This window comes from Lytechinus variegatus, chromosome 5, assembly GCF_018143015.1.
Source record: "Lytechinus variegatus isolate NC3 chromosome 5, Lvar_3.0, whole genome shotgun sequence".
NCBI lineage: Eukaryota > Metazoa > Echinodermata > Echinoidea > Temnopleuroida > Toxopneustidae > Lytechinus > Lytechinus variegatus.
In genome coordinates this window covers 4,700,414-4,725,753 of record NC_054744.1, presented here as the reverse complement: position 1 = coordinate 4,725,753, position 25,340 = coordinate 4,700,414, and the positions used below count along the sequence as shown (strand labels likewise).

General features: G+C 38.1%; 1 protein-coding gene across 1 annotated transcript; it reads left to right on the top strand.

The window, feature by feature from the left end:
* The first annotated feature begins 760 nt into the window (after positions 1–760).
* Positions 761–4,929, top strand: LOC121415115. The gene has a single exon (XM_041608212.1). The coding sequence runs from the start codon at positions 1,132–1,134 to the stop codon at positions 2,827–2,829; it is 1,698 nt and encodes a 565-aa protein (XP_041464146.1). The 5' UTR covers positions 761–1,131; the 3' UTR covers positions 2,830–4,929.
* Positions 4,930–25,340: the final 20,411 nt, after the last annotated feature.

The following is a 25,340-nucleotide window of genomic DNA, read 5'->3' as shown; positions in this document are numbered from 1 at the left end:
ACTTTATAATGGTTATAAAAGTTTTCACCAAATGTCGGTTGGACATATAATTAGGCCTACCCTCATGGAGCACTTTTACCAACTATTTTTAAGAGTGTATATCGCCCGTTTTCCTTTCTCTGTCAATTCTTTTCTCTTTGTTTTTCTTAGTCATGAACAGTTTTGGGGTCCATGGCCCTCAAGCCAACCCATCTGCACGCCAGTGATTTGCAATTTATTCAGAATGCTTAATGGACGATGAAGGTAAGGTCAGTTGGAAGGAAGAAAAAACACGATAAAAAACCCGGAACATATGGAAATATATAATCTTTAAACAGCGCTTCATACATCGGAACGACGTCTGTAGGCAAGGTCGCTTTAGCGGTGCGTTACAGATAGGTGAAAGCATTAGAGGAGGGAAGAGTGGGATGGAATAGGACAAAATGATTATGGAAGATGAATTTATATTTGTTATGGAAATTGTGTAAAATGGTGTAAAAGAGAAAGAGATGGAAAATGCGGGTGAGCGGATATTGAAGAGCGGGGAAGGAGAGGGAGAGATGGGAGAGAGGGAGGGATCTAAGGCGAGGGAGGGGGAAGATAGAGTAGATAGAGAGGGGACAGGGATATTGATGCGAGATAGTATATGGAAAAAAAGGAAAGATAAAAAGAAATTGGAGGAAGGGGGCCTGAAACTGTTTGATGACTCACGATCACGTCCTCCTCCGCTCGGGAAGGAGAGCGACGGCCTGTTCTGTGCCTCACAAATGACATGGGCGCACTACACCGCAAACGAGCCAACCGGCACGCCAACAAAACCAGGCAACCAGCCAGCAAGTTATAACCAAGGAAGGACTGCGATCCGTTCAAGCTCTCTACTTAAAGAGTTGTTGGTAAGTAGTCACAGCGAGATGGACGTTTTGCGCTGGACACACTCTTGATTCATTTCTGCGTTGTTTGATTTGACGCAGAGGAAGGATGACGAATGCTCTTAGTGATTTATATCTTGGTAGATACAGTTTGTACCATCAATGTCTAGTGATACGATGACTTATTGATTTTTTATATCAGAGCTATCGAGCCTGGAGTTGATCATCTGGCGATATTTGCCTTCTTTGGGAGAACGCTTCTTCGTTCGGAGGGTATATCTAGATGGGGATCATTACTTGCCATACTCATGACGTTGGTGCAATGGATAGCTTAAATAGAATACTGTGTTTGGTATGTCTGATTGTTAAACTTGCATCTGTGTCGGCCCAGGAAGTGGCATACATGATAGCGTCCGAGGAGGTCAATGTACAACGAGGTGATACGGCGGTCCTTCCCTGTGTTCTTGATCCGACGCAGAATGCCTTCGTCATCTGGCGCCGTCTGGACCCACTCATTGATCTCAGTCTGGGCGTGATGTTGGACAGCAACCTCGATCCTGATTTGAAAGAGAGGGTTAGGATCGTCGCCAATCGACAAGCAGGGGAATACAATCTCGAAATCGTGGACGTTCGGGTGAGCGACGAGGGTTCATATAAGTGCGACGTTATTTTCGGTTTGATGACATCGAGGACAGTCAGCACATCGGTGCGATTGAATGTGTATGTTCCGCCAGAAGAAGGGTTTCCGCTATGTGACGTCAATCCGGCGATACCGTTAAAGAAGGGAAAGGTGGTGACGATGTCATGTTCAACAAGAGGTGGACATCCACCCTCCAAGGTTACATGGTACCGTGGAAGAAACCCTGTCACTACTGCAGCTGAAAACGAACAACAGCTTCGGTGGAGACTGACAGACAGTGATTATGGCGTTCAGTTTACCTGCATCGAGACGCATCCAGCTCTACCCGGTGTCAGGGAATGTAGCGTGGTGCCCCTTCCTTTTCGTCTTTCCGTTGATCTCGTTCCTTCCATCGCTGAGGTGGACACTGGCGGAGAGACGTCTTTTACCTGTCAGGGTCGCGGACCAACCGATGCTCCTCTCAATTTCAAGTGGGAAGTGAATAACCAGGGAATCGCACCCAGAGGCAAATGGGCGATTTCTGGAAGCAACGGTCAAATCTTGTCCGTCTCCAATGTGACTACCTTTGATAATCAATCAAGCATTGTATGCACCGTCACGGCTGGCCCGGGACAATCTGTTAAGACTTATGCAGTACTTGTGGTTAATGGCAAACTTATCAGGAGAACGTCCACGTCATCGAGAGGTAAATCGTGGAATCATCCTTCAACGCGTTATCCTATGCTAAGGAACAAGAATGACCAACAAGAGAGATCGTCTCTAACCACGTCAAACTCAATTAGTAGAAGACTAGTCATTATTATATCATTCGGGGCAGTCATGTTCGGGGTGCTTGTCGGTGCTACAGTCGCAATCGTAAGTATCTACCGGAGTCGTAAGGTAGCCGGGACGCAATCAAAACCGAAGTCTTTCAAGAGCTCGTTTAAGACCGGGTCTACGAAGAGTTCACGGCAAATTGGAAAGCGGAACCGCGGGTTCAACAACAGAGGAAGTCGTATCTGGCGGGATTCCAGGAGAATCACCTTCAACGACACTCAGATTACTTTCGCAGACCCGATTCTAGATTACGACGAGCCACCGGCCGAAACGACGTCGACGGACCCTGACGATAGTTACCTCGGCCTTTGTCCCGACAGTCTGTCGTCGTCAAAATACGAAGATCTGCATAGCCATGTTATGAACTCGTTAAGCTTCGACCGTTTCTACAACGAAGCGCCGTCGGTTCCGGAACTGGAATACGAGGATGTTATAGCGGATAGGAATTGGTCAACGAGAAGCTACCCAGTAAATAGAAACCAATGTGATGAAAGTATATACCTCAATAGGACATCAGTTCCCTGATACTGGAAATCGTGTTGGTAATTTACTATGTTTAGGAACAAATGGATGTCCATTGATTTATGGCGAGTATAGACCTCATCTGAACTACTACCATGTGTGAGTTTTTACGTATTATGGGAAGGTAAATATGTGAAAGATAAAGATAACTGCTTTGGGTATTCTCCATGAAGCTGATGGATAATGTCCGAAGGAAACTTTCGCCAACAAATTCGAATACCTTCAAATTAATCATTAACAGAAGTATTGAATTTATTTTGTTCATGTTTTGTAGGAGTGCTGTGCACTCTTGTTGATGTCGCAATATAACAGAATTTGCAATGCTATTTCTGGGATATGTAACTTATAAGATGAATTCAATTTTACAATTGATCGTTGTTGTATATGTCCACGAAGAATCATTGAAAAATTAATTTCATTCGCATAAGTTTCTATGACATACAGGCCAGTCACGTTACGGTAATATACGAATGCAGATAACTTGCCATCGCTTATGTAGCAATGTCTAATCGTTTGAAGTGTCATTTCGCAAATTATTGCCAATTTCAGTATTTCAACGTAGAAAAAAGTTAGAAAAGAAGAAAGAAAGTTTTAATTTGTGTAGGTAGTCTCATACAATATCTGCGCCCTGTGCCATCACATGAATAATCACTTATAAATAAATACACCGCTATTAATCCATGGAAAACCAGAGACAACAAAAATACAATTGATTGTAGAGAATAATCAAATATCTTCATGCTAAAGCCCAAAAATAATCATATGATGAAGATCAATGATCGAATATAATTTTAACATTACTTTTTAAAAAATATTTAAATCAATTTCAATTGTGCCTTTTTTATCAATCATAAATGTAAATTCAAATTTATGCAAGTTGTAATGGTAAATGCATTTCATCAATGTTAGATGCACAAATATTTGATTTTTTTTTATACTATGTGTATATAACTTCCTACTGATTTCCTTCTTAATATTGGATTGTACTATGCGAAAATAAAACGACATCTAGACTGTAGAAGACATGTATCCGAGATACAACATGGGTTTAATGCAAAGATTGGAGAGAACTCCCAAGATTCTGGTCAAAATATATTACATGTCAGCATACTATTTTGAAAAGTATAAATGAAAAGAAACAAGTTATTTTATATCGATATGGAAGCATTACGGTACACCATGCCTGGATATGAAAAAGGACCACCCATACATTCATAATTCATTTTGATTATTTTTAAAAAAATACCCAACATTTTTCTTCCTTCTCTGGTTCATCTCGGTCACTTAACTTTATCAGACTGAACCTTTTAAAGAAAATTTGACATTTAAACTTTTCGAATACCTTTAGTAAATGGTAAAGGATCAAAAGGTGTGATGAGGGAAATGATAAAAATCACTGAAGAATGATGTCTGCGACATAGATATTTTCTTTAAAGAGAACATTAAGGACTGGGGGTGTAAGGTGTTATTATGCGTGAATGTGATTATTATTGTTATATGAAAGAGAAGAGGCAGACAGGACTGCAGTATACATACGCAAATAAAACGGAAGAAGGGCGGCTAGGGTAAAATAATAGATGGATAGGGAATCGGTTATAATTAGCAACATACAAAAACAAACTCTTTGCGGACTTAATATTTCCTCTCCCATGTGTAATGATTCAGGTGCGACTCGGCCACCCCTGGATTCGACCCAGGTTCTCTTTCGACCCCCTCCTTGTGGCCTGCTTCCACGACAGCATTCAGGAAATATCTTTTATCTGCGCTTAAAGACATGTAGGTCGATAGGTTGAACAAGGGGCCAAAAGAGTTTACAGCCGTGCGGCTGGTAGTTTAGCTGAGTGCATAACATAAGGGCGATTCCCATATGTGTCGTACGAAACATTTCGACAACAATTTATCGTCTCTCGGCTGAATGATTGAACAGTAAAAGTGATTTGTTTTTGTTCATGATAACGTTATAGTGGGTAGTCATGTGAAAAACTGATAACCAACAAAAAAAATTGATTTCGGGTGAAGTAAAGGTGAAAAAGTTTTGTGTCGTACGAGACACAGAAATGCCCGGTATGGAGCGCAATATTTTCACACTAATTAACCCATAGACAACATTATAAGCTGTCATTTCTTAACACGACTACCTAGACGTATGTTATTATTACCACAAAACTAATTAAAGTTCCTCACTTGTTTACAGCAAGTTGAAAAGTGTTAGTATAGTAGATTTCACGGTACACCATGTATCTTTCTTGGGCAAATGTTGGTCCTGAAAAGTGTTCTGAAAATGGCTTGGAATCGCCCATAAGGGGCTCTAAAAAAAAAGGAGGGGGGCTCTATTTAAAACTCGGAGAGATTGAAAATGGGCCTGATTATCATCTACACATACAGCTCCCTCCCCCTCTTTCTTTCTCCCTCTCTTTCTCTCTCTCTCTCTATTTCCATAAAAGAAGAATCATGCCGGAGATAAATGCCAAGCAAGAGGATACAAGAATTATTTACTTTGATGAAATAAACTATTAAAAAAAAAGTTTTTATACTTTCCTCATTAAATCTATCTTGTATCCTTGGCTATAGATATCTCATCGGTTATTTATCGATATGCTGTCTTCATACTAGAGACAAGGGAAACCAAATGTGAAATGTTGTGTACAAAAAATACTGAGAGTTATATTAACTTGTAATTTTTGATGCAACATTGCCAATATGTGGATTGCCATCGAAAGTGAAAGGAGACGAGTTTGATGGGTCTAAAACAAATTGCTTGCCTCTCATTTAATCAAAGTGGATATTTGCCCATTATTTCAACTTCCTTTAAGTATAAGATTTCCAAGGAAGGATATTCTAAATACAAAGCTGAACTACAACTGAAAGCATTCATGGAATAACAGTATTGCATGAACATAGGACTAGATTTTGATTATTTGGTCTTCCGCTCATTTTTATGGTTTTAGAACAGGTCTATTTACATATTAATGAGCTTTCCATATACTTGGTAGTATTTTGCTCAATGAGTCTAATATTAGTTTGAAGAAATGAATTTTGATGAACTGAGTTTAACAAGTTGTTTAATTCCCCTCTGAAACGATCCATAATTATGCTTGCTGGTTTAAGATGTGACATTTCTTATTGAGCAATTCGTTTTAAGATATCGACAGAAACATTAGATCCAATATGAATTCATATAATTAAATCATGATTCGGATTTGGTCAATTGCCAATTCGTCTACTGCCAACTTGTCCACTCACCACACGGTCTAGTTTCATTTAGTCTACTGCCAATTCGTCTTTCAATATTTCGTCTAACAATCATTTTGTCCAATAACCATTTGGTCCAATCATTTTCATTCATTTTGCATAATCAACACTTGTTCCAATTAGACCAAGTGGTATATGGACTAAATGACTATTGGACCAACTGTTTATTAGACGAAATGATGAGTAGGCGAATTAGCAATTAGATCTTGTGGAAAGTAGACGAACTGATGGTTGACCAAATGATAGTGAACGAGTTGGCAATTGGACCAACTGACATTAGACGAATTGGAAATAAACCTTTGCGTTCAACTGTCATCAGTCGCATCATCTGGCTTCCCTGTCTGGTATTTAAAAGTCAAAGTTTATAACACTGAAAAGTTTAGGTCTAAATTGTAGAGGTGAAAGAGTCATGTAAAATTAATAGGGGGTTTCGGAGCGGGTGAGGGCTGAGGGGGTGAATCCCTCCCCCTCCCTTCAGTAAACTGGTACAAAACGTTTAAAAATGCAATTGTTTCATTTTTTGGAATGGTCTGCCATCTCCCTTTCAAAACCGTTTCAATGTGCATTTAAAATCCAATGCTGAAAATGAGTGCTTCAGCCACACAAACGAGACCAACAACAGACCAGTCAAATATATTTTGAAAGAACAGCTCTGATTGGTTCCTTCTCAATCTAGTGAGCAAAATGCGCATGCAACGATGATCTTGATGGGCCGTTTTATTTACACTGCAAAAACTCCTGTGTGATTTAACACCAGCGTAAATGAAACGGCCTATCAAGATCATCGTTGCATGCGCATTTCGCTCAGTAGATTATAATTATAATCAATCTACTGAGCGAAATGCGCATGCAACGATTATCTTGATAGGCCGTTTCATTTACACTGCAAAAACTCCTGTGTGATTTAACACCAGCCCGGAATCTATATATGTCCACACCAGATAAGTGTTAAACAACACCAGTTTGGAATCAAACCGATGTTGTTTTGATACTAATTGGTGTTGGATAAACACCTATCTGGTGTTAGACCAAATCGAAGTTGGTGTTGTTTAACACTTTTCTGGTGTTGACAAATATAGATTCCGGGCTGGTGTTAAATCAACACCAGAGTTTTTGCAGTGTAGCAATTAATCGCTAACCCCTGTGTGACCAGAGTGGTTTGTGTGGCAGTACCAATAGAAATTTCACTCATATTCTATATCAATTAATCATACAGAGATAACATTAGGATAGAATGTGATTTTACATTAGTGTATTTCTTTTTATCCCTTTCAAAACGACTGAGGGAAATATAAACAAAATGTGTACTATCCGATAGAGTTGGCTCACGTGGTAGACACACACTGCAAAAACTCCGGTGTTGATTTAACATCAGCCCGGAATCTATATTTCTCCACACCAGAGAAGTGTTAAACAACACCAGTTTCGTTTTGGTCTAATACCATGCAGAAACTGTTTATACAGCACCAATTAGTATTAAAACAGCAACGGTTTGATTCCAAACTGGTGTTGTTTCAATACTTCTCTGGTGTGGACTTACAGTATATAGATTCTGGGTTGGTGTTAAATCAACACCGGGGTTTTTGAAGTGCAATGTACTATTTCCCCTTCCTTTGGTGCATAATGATGAAATGAATTATGCACTAAAGAATAACTAATAATTGACCATTAATGATATTTGCAAATATGCAATTATTAATACTCTTTAATAGTTTATTTACACTTTTCAGTATGCGAAAACTGTTTAATGCGATATCTGATTTGGTATGTCGATATCCTGTTGATTTTTATGATAAAGAATAAATTCGTGATTTGCGAAGTAACCTTTTTCGTCCGTTTTTTCCATATTTGATATGTGAAGATTGAGATGAATGTTTAATTGAAACTTTTTCTCTAACATTGTTACGAGTAAATGTTTGCTAACATTACTAACATTACTAATATTAGTATAGAGCTTTTCAATATATTTACAATGCTTACATCAAGTCCTTTACACTAAGGAAAGTCTGCACCATAAATGCTAAAATAGCATCACTTTTCGGGGGCTATCCTGAACCCCAAGAAGGAAATATGTAAGTATATACCTTAAAAAAACTGCACGTGTTTTATTACGCGTAGTTTAATCTATGTATATTTTTATATTCACAAGGGTGCATATTTCACCCTTTCCTATAAAGGGTACAACTCTGCACCCTTTATGGTGCAAACTATATATGTACCCGTATACTGGTATAGGTGCAAAAAGTGAAACATTTGCACCAAACGCCGGGCTTCCAGTGTCATATTTGAAAGGTGCAGAAGTTCTTAGTTCTTATTTCGTGGTTTATAATATTATGGGCAGCAAGACTGATGCTCTACACTTTATTTCCGTTGAAAATTAACCCCTATTTTGCATTGCACTCTAAAAATAAGGGTGACCCAACATTGGGTAAAATGCGAACATGCATGATGGTTGGGTAAAAAGATACCAAATATCTTGTAAATTTTACGCAATGTTGCGTTGAAATAACAATATACAAATCCTAAAATATAACACTTAAAATAATTAAGGGTCGTATCGACCATTAATTATAGCCCCTGCAATTTGCAAAATTTAACCTTTGTGCTTAGTTCTTATTTCGTGATTTATACTATGCATGGCAAGACTGACGCTATACACTTTATTATCTTAGAAAAATCGTAAAATTAGCCCCTATTTTTTTCATTACACTCTAAAAAATATACCCAGCAAACATGCATGTTCCCTTTCTACCCAATATTGACTAATATTTTACTGATTGTTTTAGAGTGTAGTGAACGAAGTTGGAACCCTCCAAGTTTAATCAAATTTAGTATCATTTCCTTTTCGAAATCCCTATATCCATGATATCATATAGTAGTAACATAATTGATGAAGGCACACGGGGTAAACTATCTGCATTATGATCTATAAATGGAGAAAAGGGAAGAAAAAAGGGAGGAAACTTAATCATATTGGCGCACTTGTGAACTTTCCGAGCCTCTGGCTAGAGAATGTGGTTCATTCGATGTCACTGTGTATAAGAGGAAGCCTGGTGATGTGACAGTCACACGGGCACAACCAGACTCCAGATCGATCAAAGGTATTACGTTATTTACCAATGACATAATATCGGTCTGTGTTGAGTTGGTTTTGTTGGTGTGACTGTCAACATTAGAATGAGAGGGTCATAAAAAAACAACCTTGGTCACATTTGCTCTACGGCGGCCGTACGGCGAGTCGAAAACAGCCGTTTTAACATACTGTGTACCATATAATGTAGGTGGTTTGAATTAAAATTAATAAAACGGCTGTTTTCGACTAGCCGTACGGTCGCCGTAGAGCAAATGTGACCGAGGTATAACCATCAGTAATATCATGACAAGTCAACCCAAAGGTAAATTGCCAATTGGTCTACTGCCAACTCGTCCACTCAAAACATGGTCCACTTTCATTTAGTCTAATGCCATTTCGTCCATCAACATTACGTCTAATAACCATTTGGTCCAATCATCACTTCGGCTAATTGCCATTTCGTCTGTGACCAATTCGTCTCGTAAACAGTAACTGATCTAATATCCATTACATTCTCATTCATTTTGCACAATTAACAATAAAATCAGACCAGATGGTATATGGATAAATGGCTATTAGACCAACTGGTTACTAGACAAATGGCGACTGGACGAATTGGCAATTAGACCATTTAGATAGTGAACGAACTGATGGTAGACCAAATGATAGTAGACGAGTTGGCAACTTGACGAATTGGCAATAGACAAAATTGAAATAAACCAACCCAAAGCTTTCTACAAAAAATAAATTGTAAAAAGTGGGGATATTGACTTCACCAGTTTGCCCATTGAATACCTATTAAGACATGCATAGAACTGTATCACTGGAATAATGCAAATCTTTGCATGACCTTGTTATTCCTTGTCCGATTTTGATCATATTTTTCAATGTTTTGTTTTGTCTGATTTATGTCTTTATTTGTTCAATTGATATTAATTTCACCCTGGAGTTCCCTTTGAATTTATTTTGAATATTTTATGAAAAGGGCTTGGTAAAAAGATAATTTGTAAAAATAAATAGTTTAATTGAAACATACACGCAAACAAAGTTGATTTTTTTTAGGACGGGGAGGGGTATCTTCAACCAACATTTTGAAGATATTAGAAAGGTTTTATTATTGAAAATGAAAAATAATTATGCGATTCTAGTCATCAGGTGAAAGACGCTTTAAAGTTCCTAACACGATAATTTTCTTTAGTAAATACAACAAATAGGTCGTGTATAGGCCTCAATACTGCTTTCTGATCTGATTTCGCGAAAAGCGTAGACCCTAATACTGATGCTTTTACAGCTGATATTCGGATTGATTTGAGAGGTTTCTCCCAGGCCAGGTAATATAAGGAAAGAGATTCGGGGTAACTTTCAACACATCAATAAAAAGAACTGGAACGCTATTGATAAGGGAATTAAATAAGGCGAACCTCTCATCAAGCGAAGAGGCCACTCTATCACCTGTCGTGAGTCTACTTGGTGCGACAGGCTCACCATAGAAGCCTATTCCAGACCGATCAGATATTATCATATCTACATTTATTTATTTATTTATTTGTTTATTTATTGGTTTGTTTGTTTATTTATTTATTTATTTGTCTATTCATTTGTTTATTTATTTATTCATTCATCCATTCGTTCAATTATTTAGTTATTTATTCTGCCTTATTTAAAAACAGGGTAGTCTTTTCAGTGACCAAATACCTGCTTTACAAAAGAGCCCTGAAGACATAAAATTATATTAAGATCAAAAGACAATTTAAAAGACAATGAGTATTATTTAAATAATGAAAAATCAATTAAAATTAAATGAAGTAAAATTAATTAATAAGTTGTAAAACTGACAATTTAAAATACAATGAATATTATTAATATAAAATGGCATTAAGCACAAAACATACAAGGAGAAATAACAGAAATAACAGAGGTAAAATGAAACGATACAAAAAATTGTAAAAGTAAACAAAAAATAACTCGAGTACTGATATGTAAAAATGTATCACCAAATGTATGTATTACGTTATCGCCAATGTCATATCATCGATCGGTTTGGAGTCAGTTTCGTCGGTGTGACTAGAGTATAAAGCCACCTCGATACCCCCCCCCCCCTCTCACTCTTTCCATAGCCAGTTTTCGCAACCTGTATACAGACGCTTTCTGGAACGTTGAGAATCTATTGTCAGAAGCCCTTCATGACGCAGCAGACTGTCGAAAATAAGCGAATCAACACAGCAATGTCGTCCTGGACTCTCGACACACGACATATTCGCAACTTTCGTCAGCTCCATGCAGTCTTGTATGCTGCCCCGGATCACCAATTTTCGACAATGACCGCATTGTCATTCATTTTGATTTGACGAGCATATTCAATAGATTCTCACCTTTCCAAAAATCGTCTGCGTAGTGTTGCCAAGAACTCGCTAATCTCTCTCTCTCTCTCTTTCTCTCTTACACAACTTGTTATATGTTAGTCACTTTTCAATGATACGTTAACTTGTCTTTTTTCGATTAAACAATCATATCGAACTTTTGTAAGGCAGAAATAAAAAATTGAGTTCCTCGTCAAATTTAAGGCAATTTCATTAATAGAACAATAGATATCGATAGCTCAATATACATGTAGTTGTTTTACATGCTTATATAAACACAAATCGAGATCACGATATTATAGCAAGTTATAAATAATCATTAGGATCAGGATTTGGCATCATTAGTTTGATAAGGACTGACTCTACTCTTTTGGAGATTATGAAAGTTAAATAGATAACATTTTTAAAATAAATATTTAAGTATAATCCCTTCAATAAAAGTACAAGCGTTCGTATTGTTGTTGTTTTCTTTTTTAGGGGGAGTTACTTTTTTTCATTTACAGTTTCAGCTTCAGCTTTTAACACCTCCATTTCAGATCTAATTAATGGATATCATCGAAAGCGTAAATTATTTATTCTATGTCGCTTTAGTGCTTTTAAAAGATGCTTGGCGGAACGAAAATCATCTCTGAAACGAAGACGGATCAAATTCGTTATCATCAATAATAAGGAAATTAAGTTTGGTCTGTTCATGGACATTATTTCATAACACAGAATTTCCTGCGTCCCACTTTCCCCATCTACCCCTCTCCACCCCTCCCCTCTCTCCCCCTCCCTCTTCTCTCCCTCCCTCCCTCTCTCCCATGTCTCATCATCATCTATCTTTTTTTGTTCTTTCTCGCTTTTTCTCTGCCACACCACACTCACTCACCTCACAATTTCCCCTATATATATATCTCGCTGAATTGGCTTCCTCCCCAGGTTCTCCAGCGTTTTTCCTTCCTCTTTTCCATATCTTTAATTGGGTGACTTGACGACCTCTCCACTATCGAAAAAAGTGACTAATTTCCCTAGATTAACGTGTATAATTTTGATGAAGTATGATGATAAGCTAATGACCAGTCTGTGGTTTGTTGACCGATGGAGGGTCGGTGATACGGTTTATTTCCAATTCGTCCAGTAACCATCTCGTCTACTATCATTTGGTCTACCATCAGTTTGTCCACTATCCACATGGTCTAATTGCCATTTCGTTCAATCACCATTTCGTCTAACCAGTTGGTCCAATAGCCATTTAGTCCATATACCATTCGGTCTTCTTGAACTGAGTGTTAATTGTGCAAAATGAGTGAAAATGAAATGGATATTAGGCCAACTGGTTATGAGACGAAATGGTAATAAACGAAATGATTAGACAGAGTGATGAATGGACCAAAAGGTTATTGAACAAAATGTCGAGTGGACGAGTTGGCAGTAGACGAATTGGCAATTTACTGGTGACACTTGGTAGTTTTCACTCCATGGCACACGACTGATTTGGGAAATACCATTCATGACAAAAAGCAACTAAGAAGTCTTTGTCGAAAATTCGTGAATCAAAATATCAGTGTTTTTTTTCTCGGACTTGGACAACGACGTAGTTTTTCATATTTCGTCAGCTCCAAAACTGTTCCAGTTTCCCAATTTTCCAGAAAAAAAGCCTCCCAGCTATTCTTTGTCTTTTGATAGGCATATATATTGAATAGATTTACTGTGTTCAAGTATCCGTTCTGCGTCACTAATAAAAGTCACATAAACGCAGAAAGTCAGCGCTAGTTCCGGTATCCTAGAAGTTTTAAGAAAACCTTTTCCTGCCAGAACTTCTCCAGAGGTGCTGTACGTTGTGCTTAAGGCAAGTATCAGGAGAAAATAAAATTCAGCCGGAGGAGAACCTGGCGTCGTCATGACGACGAGACTGAACTCCTGCCCTCACACCCGGGTCCTCACACTATCACTCTCCATTATGTCCGCAAAATGCTGTCTTTGATGACCATGGTAGAGCCTTGTAAAGCTCTTGTCGTATCGGGACGGCGCGGCGTTACAGTGGCGTGCCTAGGATTTTTCACGGGGGGGGGGGGGCAAAAACGTCCGCAAAAAAATTGAGAAGCAAAAAAAAGGTCTTCAATCACAAATAATGGATTTCGTACAAGAAAAAAAATTGACAGGCAAAAAAAAGTTCTTCAATCACAAATAAAGGATTTCGTATCAGAAAAAAAATTGACGACCTCGTCGGGGGGGGGGGCAATGAAGGTCTTTCAAGCTCGTCAGGGGGGGTAGGGATACGTCCTTTGCATGGGTTGTGGCTCGTCAGGGGGGAGACTGCCCCCCCCCCCCGTACGTACGCTAGTGCGGCCTTACCTACTTTAGTTATTTCATTGGTCATTGGTCATTGGATTCTGGCTCTAAACAGCCTCTAATGAAGTGCAATTTACATTTTGCAAGTGCAACACTTGGAGATCTTATATCTTTTATGGCACAGAGTTGTGCCCTAGAACGCCAAGAAAAAAAATGCGGATGCAAGTTTTCTGTGCTATTTAGGGCGCAAATTGATTTTTCAAACCCAAGACTTATCATAAAAAAACTTGGAAAAAATCTTTATCAAATCTAAACAATTTGAACATCATAATCAAAAGAAACCATACTCGCATTCATGAACATTTTTTATCTGAAAAATCCAAACCTATAATTCAGTTACACCCTGATCTTGTGATCAACCGACACCCCCGTGTCGGGTATTTATACTACATTCTTAATACTTCAGTATTAACCGATAGATTGCGTGTCATTAAAAATAACGTAATAGCTCTGGTCGGTAAAGGGTCGGATTCGCCGGTGTGACTGAGCCTTTATTAATTAAAAGACATCACGAAGCGCCATTTATTTTAGGTATGATATTTGCAGTGATAATTGTCAATAAGTATCCATGATGTAGAAAATGAAAACTCAAAATTTCGTCCAAAAGACCCATAATAAGTTGTCCAAATCGGATTTTGATAATTCCCACTTTCTTATTTTACAACATACTTATTTTTCAAAACTTACAAAGTTTGACACTATGAAGAAGAGGAATCCCTTTTTTTTTTAGATATGCTTCTTTTTATAAAATTGTTGATTTTGAAGACAAAATCACCATTCGGCTATTTACAAAGAACCTTGCCTGGTGACCGATCGTTGCTTTGGGGTAAGTGGGTCACACATGTGAATGAGTTATAATTCTTTGTGTTGAATATAATTGCATTTCTATGGTATATCATGAAGAAAGGAGACAGATAAAACAGATAAAAGATGGCCACACTCTTAAAATGTTGGGCAACATACTGTCCACAGAACAATTGGTTTAAAAAAATATCCAACTCTGGGTAGTTTTCAACCAAAACTGTGTAGTTTTCACCCAAAGCACACATTATTGGTTTAAAACTACCCGGCATTGGATAAAGTTTTAACCAATTGTTGTGTGGACAGTATGTTACCCAACAACATTTTAAGAATGCGCTTTTTATGTCTACATAATATTAGCTTACTACAGTCAGTCCGTGAGGGTGGTCTTTTAAAGAATGAACGTGTGAAACTCAATCAAAACTCTGATCTCAGAGTTTTCCTCATGCATCACTTATCCACAGAAAAAACTGTGGTGTTAACCGGTGTACATAGAGGACCACATCAGTTATTTTACACCGGTGTTAAATTAGTGGTGTTAGAATTACACCTATGGGTGTTATTACAACACCTTTGGTTGTTACATCTACACTATTTGGTTTTATGTTCAATCTCTAGGGTGTAATTTTAACACCTCAGGGTGTGGTCCTCTATTAACACCATTTGGTGTCAGTTTTAATACCACAGATTTTACAGTGTATATTACATACACTGCAGAAAAAAAAAGGTTTAGCCGATATTTGGTTGTAAGTGGGCATGCATTTTCATTGGGTAATACATCGCCTAATGCTGTGTCAATAACTTAACTTGACGCAATGTTGTTTAAAATCTACCCGTAAAGTGATATTCTTGCTATCTAAAAAAATATAAAAGCCCTGTTCACTTTTAAGCCATTATTGGGCAACTTTTTGACGCCTCTCTGGTAATAATGGATGCGTGATCTATGCTTGTTCTTCCCTTTTCATTATCTTCTCCCATTGTTTTTAAGTTGAACATCGCATCATTACGGATGTAGGAGTCACTTTGAACTCCCACCTATTCCTGCAAGCATCAACAGCTCATGTCATGTTACCATTCGGTTCTTGTTACCAACGATGCTTTGAATTATATCAAATTTCCTTTCCCCGATTGTTTACAATGAAGTCATCTTTTATTCTAGTATTCCACGGCACGACTTTATCATTTGTTGATAATTTGGGGCCTCCCCGATAGATCTCATTGCTAAACTTCTCGGTGAAGAATGGCTCACTGACGTGCAGTTAAGGTAGAAAATGATAAACTTAATGTCAATTAGAAATTTAAATAATAAACTCACATTAAACTGTATTGGAAGGCACAGAATGTTTAACACAAAATATTGTCCCATATAGGAGTTGAATGTTTCTGGTATCCCCATGAAGAAAATCATTCCTACGTGTTTCATGAACTTGTTTTGAGGAATTTGAAGAGAAAAAAGCGGGAAAGTGGATACTCTGGAAACCGACATTATGATGAGTATGACATAATTTTGCGATTCCATTTCGCCACATGACACTGAAATCAAAAATAGCAACCGAGATCCGTCGCTCTATGAAGCCACAAAATGCATGTAATAGTTAACACACCCATGTACCTCCATGTCAGTGATATTGCGATTTTCGTTTGAGGGGAAAATGAAAAAATCCCGTGACATTTTGAAATGGAAGTGTATGTTAATGTGCCCAGTCCCGATCAGATATTCCAATAATAGCCCCTTGAGCGAGACAAGCTTGACATCCGAAAAGGGCTAGTGGGTTTACCCCCCATGAGATGTTATGTTATCATGATTAAAGGAACCAATTAGCACGTACATTGCCTAACATGTTTGGATGAATAGGGGAAGGCGGGGTAAGTTGTGACACTTTTTGCATTTTGCATGTTAGAATTGATATGACTAATAATTTTGTAGAAATAAGTACCTAGCCTGTAGATTTGATTCTTGTGAAATATTTTCACCCATATATAACTTTCTACCCCCACACTGAAAGTCATTGTGACCTTTGAAAAAACGATGTCAAATGGCTCAACTTGCCCCATCTATGGGGTAAGTTGTGCCACCTTCTGGGGTAATTTGAGCCACAAAACTATGTACAAATGTATTCGGGATGAACCAGCGTGCCATTTTTTTTAATTCAAAGTCTTTCCACTTGCTAATTCTCTATAATATTAACATCGTCTATTAAGTAAAAGAACTGTCATGTGGTTTTGTTCCTTTCTGCCTGCATATCAATGGGTTTTTTAAAGATTGTTTTTTTTTATTATACATTAACATAAGAATTACCATGGCTCAACTTGCCCCAGTCAGAACTTCATGCGATATTTTCACATCTACACATTTCTTATGCATTCATCATGTAAAAGACTATGACAAGAATGAGAATCCATGCCTGGACTAACAATATTGTTCTTATTTGATAATTAATTGATAAAAACTGATATATTTCACACCCTTTTCTACTTTTTTGGCTGAAATTTGTATTTTTTTGTTTCAAAGTTGAAAACAATGTGATGGGGTGAAGGGTTATGCAATGGGTCATCGATACATGACACCACCATAATGTCTGACTCATTCATTATTGACCTGGGGCTGGTGGCTCTACTTGCCCCTATGCTCAACCTACCCCGTCTTCCCCTACAGTTTGTGCTGCGCATGCTGTATGGGACCATGTTCCATTCTGTAAATTGGTATCGTTTTGGTGTGGCTGTTCCCCTGAGAGAATTTCATTTGCTGTGTGGTTATAGGCACAAACAGTTTCATGAATATGATTTGTGGCTGTGAGGGGGGGGGGGGTCTAATGGGGTGTTGCAAGAAACTTGCGATCAATCACAAGTCTATTTTTGATCCCTAAATCAATCACACGTCTTGCAGTTAATTGCACATTATTGATTGATTGCTAATCTGCTCCTTGAAACAAGAAGTTTAATCCGATTTGCTACAGCTGACGTTGATTTATCAGTGTAAAATTGAAACAGAATATTTGCAATTGATCGCAAATATTTTTTTTGCAACGCCCCCTAAGTGCGATAAAGAGAGAGAAGGGCGAGATATGGGATCTGGGCCCCGTAATACGAAGGTTAGCGATTAATCGCTAATTTGAAAGAACAACCCTGATTGGTTCCCAGTCAATCTACAGAGCAAAATGCCCATACAATCTTGATAGGCCATTTCATTTAGCGATTAATCGCTACCATGGGTGTTACTGGGCCCAGGATGTGGTTGCGATTTTAAAAAAAAAAAAACGGTCACCAAAGAACACCATAATGTCAGCGTTCACGTAGGCCGGTTTCAATGGGACTATGGGAAGATGAATCTTGTTTAATTTAGCAACATAGAATCAATTCCAAGAAAACAATTATCATATCTCCGTTCGAGACTAGTATAGATCATGCCATCGTCCGATGGAAGCGTTAAAGCCCCCTCACACCTGACCGAATGTAGGCGGACGAAGGGTGACGAATGGGAAAAATGAACGAAATGCAGACGAATTCAACAAATTCAAATAAAATTTCAGTCAAATCATGCGATCAATAACTATTGTCAAATTTTACCAAAGAACGGTAAGCGAAGGATAAATGTGACATGCGAAAGATATCGATTTTTCGTTTTTTTTTTTCGAACGCACAGTGAGCAATGGTTTGATATGGTGTGCGATTAGAAACGAAGACGAGGGAATGGATCGGGCAATCTTGTTCGTTGTGTTATCGTGTTGCTTCGTTACGGGTTCTTTTGAGATCGGTCCACTTTGGCAAAAGCGCGATGAGGGACAATGCGCGACAATAAAACAGGAACGATAAACTAACGATTACCGCCGACTAAATAAGAGATGCGAATTCAAACAGATGACCAACGATTTCTCAATTCGTCGGGAAATGTTCAAAATTTCCACGCGAATTTGAATAATTGCAGCTGTTAGTTCAGAAAGTGTACGAACCCAAACACCAAGGGTAAATATGATTTACTATCAGTTACCATTGAAAGTGATTTCTTATAAAATGCCTTTCGCCAGCCATCGCAAGGCATATTTTAAGCAATTCGGTTAGGTGTGAGGGGGCCTTTAACTATGATCGCAGTCACACCAGCGATCCGCCGCCAAATCGGTCAAAGCTATTGCGTTATTTCGAATGGCATGTCATCGGCCTGTTTGGTGTCGGTTTCTTTCTTCTGACTGGACTATGTTGCGTTAATCTTCGGCGACGTCGAAGAAGACGTACGCGTTTCTTCCTTAAAGGGTCAGCCAAACAAATATAGTATGGGACATGGAACGGCAACGTTTTCTACAGGTTTTGAGATTGCGCCAAGCTAGCGTTGGAGTTATCTACGACTGTCAATGCAGGGGCCTGATTTGGTTTGGTTTGGTTTTATTTACCGTATAAAAATCATAATAAAATACTTTGCACAAAATATGATCTTAAATATAAATATATAAACATGCACATAAAAATATACGGATGGATCACTCTATTCAGAGCCATTAATATAATGGCTCTGTTCTTCCTAGAGGTCCAGTCAAGGTAACATGAGAAAAGATAATAGATTAATATTATTAATTAAAAACAAAAAACAAAATATGTATACACAAAAGCGAGTGGTAAACAAAATAATGATTAATTATTTGACACAATTACAATATATATATATATATCCTAACCCTTCCTATACTTAAGGATACTTTAAACACTAATCCCCCCGTCAATCAAACGTTTACAGATCAAAGGTTTCTATCCATTCATCAAGGCCAGTTTTGAATAAAGTGAGTGTGTCGGGTCTGCGAAGATTAAGTGGGAGTTCATTATATGATTCATCAAGATCTACAACGATGGTAATTTTGCCATCATTGTAACGACACAGGATCCCTTGATTGTTATTGACTGACTGATGAGCCATGTTACCATTTGTATCTTATTTGTAAAAATTGTTTTCGCTTATGTCAATATGTGATCATTATGTTGAATTTATTATACGTTACAAGTAAGTAAAAAGTCTGCAGAGTGCAATGGGGTGTGTGTTTGGGTACTTCTGTGTGTTTGTGTGTTTCTGATGAGGATTGGGATTTTTAAGGTTTATTTCTTGTATATTTTGCATATTATATGTATTTTATAATTTGTATGTATTTTGATTAACAGGGCCCAATTGCAAACCAGCTTTTTATCTTTGTTAATGTTTTTTATCGTGCATAGCTGAATTGGTTACCCTGTATAAAGATGCGAAATAAATAAATAAATAAAGTAGTTGTCATTGTGGCAGAGTTACAACAGTTGTAATTCTTTACGAAACGTGTGGTCGTCGGGAATGATCCTATAGACCTACGCGACGAACCCAGGTTGATGCATGACTTAACCACTGATGTAGAGGGGATAACCAAAACTATGGCGGCCCTGAAGGGACATCGCAAATGGACCAAATCGCGAATATTCACGACGAAATTCACGACGTCGCCAATTTCGTCGTCAATGTTCAAATTGGCGACGAAATTGGCGACGTCGTGAATAATTGGCGACGAAATTCACGACATCGAGAATTTCGTCGCGAATTATTCACGACGTCGCCAATTTCGTCGTGAATATTCAAATTGACGACGAAATTAGCGACGTCGTGAATTTCGTTGCCAATTCCGTCGTGAATATTCGCGATTTGGTCTATTTGCGATGTCCGTTCAGGGCCACCATACAAAACAGATACCAAGTATAAATAACACACAAGAACTTCGCCCTCCCAGCATGCCCATCAGAGTCGTGCACAACTTTGCCGAATATCCTCGCAGAAGTCTTGAAACGGTCATTTCCTCGTCATTACTGCCAATGCACAGTTGTACGCCCACGGGGAAGGGTATATAATTAAATGAAATTAGATGGACGAGTTTCGGAAGATGGTACGTCGAAGGTGTTATTTTCGTTTGCACCATTGAATAAATTGTTGGTTAGTATGGGTTATGGTCACGACCATCTGACTCTCTGAGAAATAGACCAACGGCTGGTAGACCAAGTGACTTCAAACCTTAAAGGAGAATGAAACCTTTGGAACAAGATAGCTTGTGTCAAAACAGAAAAATCAAAGAATAAGAGCAAAGAAAGTTTGAGCAAAATCGGACAAATAATTAGAAAGTTATGAGCATTTGAATACTGCAATCACTAATGCCATGTAGATCCTCCCATTGGCAATGCGACAAGGATGTGTGACGTCACATGTGAACAACTTTCCCTTTGATGGACTATAAAATACCCCCAAAATGTCTCTTTTTGCTTTTTCTTAAGATTTTACAAACTCTTTATCCATGATGTATTCTTTAAAAATCTGTATTACATGCCCTCCTATAGAAAGAACACATGATCTACTGATAGATGTGATAAAAGAGGCAGTTTAAGTGAAATATATACTAAAGTAATAGGGAGAGTTGTTCACAAGTGGCATCACACTCCTTTGTCGCATTGCCAACGTGAGGATCTTCATAGCACTAATGATCGCAATATTCAAATGCTCATAACTTTCCCATTATTTGTCCGATTTTTCTCAAACTTTTGTTGATCTGTTTCTTTGATTTTTCTGTTTTCACACAAGCTATCTTGTTCCAAAGGTTTCATTTCCCTTCAATGTCATCAGCCGTATGTCAGCAGGATAGCTGACATCGATGACGCAGGAATAGGAAAAGGAAATCGCCTTCAAGACAATTACCTCATCCATTTGACATTCCTTAACATGATCAAAACGGTAACAACCATGAATGCATAACGCTCATAATACTCATAAAAATTCAACACATCTTCGGTACATTAAAGGGAAATTTGATCAGTTCCAGAGTGTTTTCTCGTGATTGTTTCATATTAGAATTCAATTAGAATTTAAGAAAATGTCGTACCGGGCAACCAATGATGCACATAATGAATTACGAATAATATCACACCAACGAAACCGACTACAAACCATAAACTAGTAATACATCTCCATGCTCCAAACATACTATCTTCTCTGTATCGTTCCAATTTTAATATGTGTCAACAATTTCTTGTCGACTATAATAATAATAATAATCCGCTTTTTTATATAGCACTTAATACATCGGAACGACGTGTCTAAGCGCCTTATAGATATATTATTACCCCGGTCATTGGATTCAAACAGTCATTTCCGCACACAATTTATGCACATCCTCCACTCCCTGGGGAGTATTCCAGTCAGTCGCCTGTGAGGCGCACACAGTACTGGACAAGCTACAATGACTTTCACATCCTACCGGGCACCCATTTAGCACCTGGGTCGAGAGTGGCAAAGTGTGGATTAACGCCTTGCCAAAGGACGCCAGACCGCGGTGGGATTCGAACACACGACCCTCTGTTTACAAGGCGAAAGTCAGAACCACTACACGACGGCTTCTCCACACTGATTGTATATCATTGGAAATAACGCAATAAGCTTTGGTCGGTCTCCAGTCGACTTAGAAGATATGACTGTGTAATTGTGGAAGAGTCGTGAAGTAGCGGTTCGTACTCTCGATCGCCTTGTATTCAAAGGGTCGTGCGTTCGAATACCACCTCGTGCTATAGCGTCCTTTGGCAAGGTATCAATCCACAAGTTACCACTTTCCACCCAGGTGTTAGGTGTGAAAGTCTATGTCGTATATGCCTAGCAATCGACTTTCAGAACTCTTGTTGGAATGCTCATCGGGGAGGTTAGAGGATAAATACATTATATGCTGGCATGATAAGATCTGATGACCGGGTAACAATTATGGCAATGTAAAGCTCCTAGAATCAGAAAGTAATAAGCGTTATGTGAATTTTGTAATTATTATTATTATCAATAATATTATCATCATCATCATCATTTTATCGTTATTATCATTATTAACATTATTATTATTATTATCATTACTACTACTACTACTACTGCAACTACAATCGGGGGATTCGTATTCCGGTGACCCGGGTTCGATTCCCACTTGGTGCGCTAGTGCCCTTTGGTAAGGCATTAATCCTCATTACAAGGTCCTTCAGAGAAGACCTTAAGCCGTCGATCCTCTGGATGCTTGCTTACAAGCATTCATGCTTTCTTAGCAATCAGGTAAAAAATCCCCAACAATCAATCAATCAAACTACTACTACTACTACTACTACAAACTGCAGTGTTTACAATAATATCATGCTTTTTTCCTCAAGTTTCAGGGCGTGGTCGAAAGTTTTGGTTCTTCTAACATCTTCCTACAATTTTAATCTATCTAAAAGGTTATGACCTTATTAAACCTGCCAATAATGTTTGCCAAGATAGTAAGGTGTGGTTGATTAATCAAAGGATTTTTTGATATTACGAGAGAATCGACATCAAAAGGACATTTATCGATATGGGAAATGTAAAAGGGCGGACTGTAACCTTCAAAACTTGTTTTATTTATCTAATTCGTAAATTAGTGTAAATCTTATATATTATCTTAGTTTTCTTTCATTGAATAACTATTACAACGTTTAGCTTGTAATGTTGTTTATTGTGCTATATATATATATATATATATATATAATTTTTACTGGCACCTTTCACAATTATGTAGCAGAGAATTGTTGATATCCACTTTAATTTTAATTATAAGTGACCTTTAATTATGTTGTTTTATTTGTTTTATGAATGTAGAATTAGTACGTGACTGGTTATTACAAATCAACCCCCCCTCCCCCTACCCTCTGCATTCGGATCTAGGTGATAAGATCAAATTCATCACTAGCTCACACATGGGCACTGTAATATTGACATGTATTCGAACCCCGGACTTTGTACATGTAAAAAATCTACCCCATCCTGATCTATCGTACTGCTATCCCTTCCTTGCGTCATACTTCATGTTTCTTCAACTACTAGTATTGCCATGAGTGGCATAACTTACGAAGTTGTGTCAGTTGCCATGCTTCTAAAATCCTAGCCTTCGGAGAAAAGCTCGCCCCTTAATTCTTATTTTCTTAAAGAACCTCCAATATATCAGCCTCTCCTTTCAAAGGTTTGTGGAAACTCGAATAATGTCATTACAAGGTGAGGTTAAAGCATTTTAGTCAACAATGTCATCAGGATTAGTTTAAGATTTTCATCGAGATCTGTTGTTTCCTTTTTTATTGTTGCCATGGTCATAAACGTGTTGGTTTAAGGAAGATAATCGTCAATGTCACTTTTAGGAAGAACATACATCCTAATTATGTTAACACTAGCGTAATGTGCTTAAACTCTTAAGGGGACCAGATATAGCGTGCGGTTAAGAATATAAAAAAATGATGTAAGGGAGCGAAGCGAGTGATAAAATTTTTGACCTTTTTAATACAAAAATCGAATTTTGTCATAGATTTTAACATAGCATAATTATGACATTCAGAAAGCTATCCGATAGGCAAGCTTTGTTTTCCTTTCCTTCTGTTTTTTTTCTTGGTCTTCCTTTTTTAGTGGGGAGTTCTCACTGGCGTACTGATGGGGGAGGGGATTGGTGCCATGGACACCCCCCCCCCATCTGTGCGCCAGTGGGAACTGTAGTCATTCCTTAGGTCGAATTGTGGTCATTCAGTTTATGGTCGAACTGTAGTCATGGTAGTCATTCCTTCGATCGATATGTAACCATTCCTTCGGTCGAACTGTCATTTCATTGGTCGAACTGTGGTCATTTGTATGGTTGAACATACTGTGGTCATTCCTTCGGTCAAACTGTCATTCCATTGGTCGGACTGTGGTCATTCCTATGGTTGAACATACTGTGGTCATTCCTTCAGTCGAACTGTTGTCATGATCCTTCGGCCGAACTGTGGTCATTCCTATGGTTGAACATACTGTGGTCATTCCTTCAGTCGAATTGTTGTCATGATCCTTCGGTCGAACTGTGGTCATTCCTATGGTTGAACTACATAGTCCTTTCTTCGGTTGAACGGTGGTCATTTCTTCCGTCAAACTATTCTGGTCATTCCTCATGTTGGACTGTGGTCATTCCTTCCGTCGATCTGTAGCCATGCCCAATTCGGTTGAACTGTGGTTATTCCTTCGGTCAAATTGTTGTCTGTCGTTATTTAAATCAACTCATTAAAGACAAGCCAGTCTGTAAAGACCTCCATTGCATGGCACGGTGAAAGGTTCATAATGAAACGAGCATACACCGGACATAAAGAATTAAAGACAAACCGATAGACTAACAGGGGAGAACTCACTCGCTCCAAAATTAAAGACCGTGACAAAAACCTTCTTCTGTCAAAATCGTTCATAACGGAAGTTACCTTCAAGACAATTGGCTTCCTCATTTGACATCTTGACACCACCATAGACATGATATGGGGCATGGAAAGGGTGGAAATCAAGTCTGATACCTAAATGTAATTTAAATTTGAGAATGGAAAAGACATCCGACCGAAATATATCACTAACTTGGGAAAGCGATAAGTAGAGCGCATCATAATAATCATTCTCATTTCCACATACAAATTTTATTTTCAGTGCATAACCTATAGCTCTTAGATATAATGTATACTGATCTATGAGATCAAGCTATATCTCCATTGACAAAATCATTAATAGCGTTATATTTTCAGCATTTAGCTATATACACCAAACCGGCGATCGACTCTTACTCTAGCTTTTCAGTTATGTAGCCAAATGCAAGTGAAATTGTATGTTCTGTTGGAAATAAAAAAAAAGAAAGGAAGGATGTTTTTATTCCATTATACTC

Coding starts and splice junctions, on each gene's coding strand:
- LOC121415115 (XM_041608212.1), top strand. CDS start 1,132: ATGGGGATCATTACTTGCCATACTCATGACGTTGGTGCAATGGATAGC.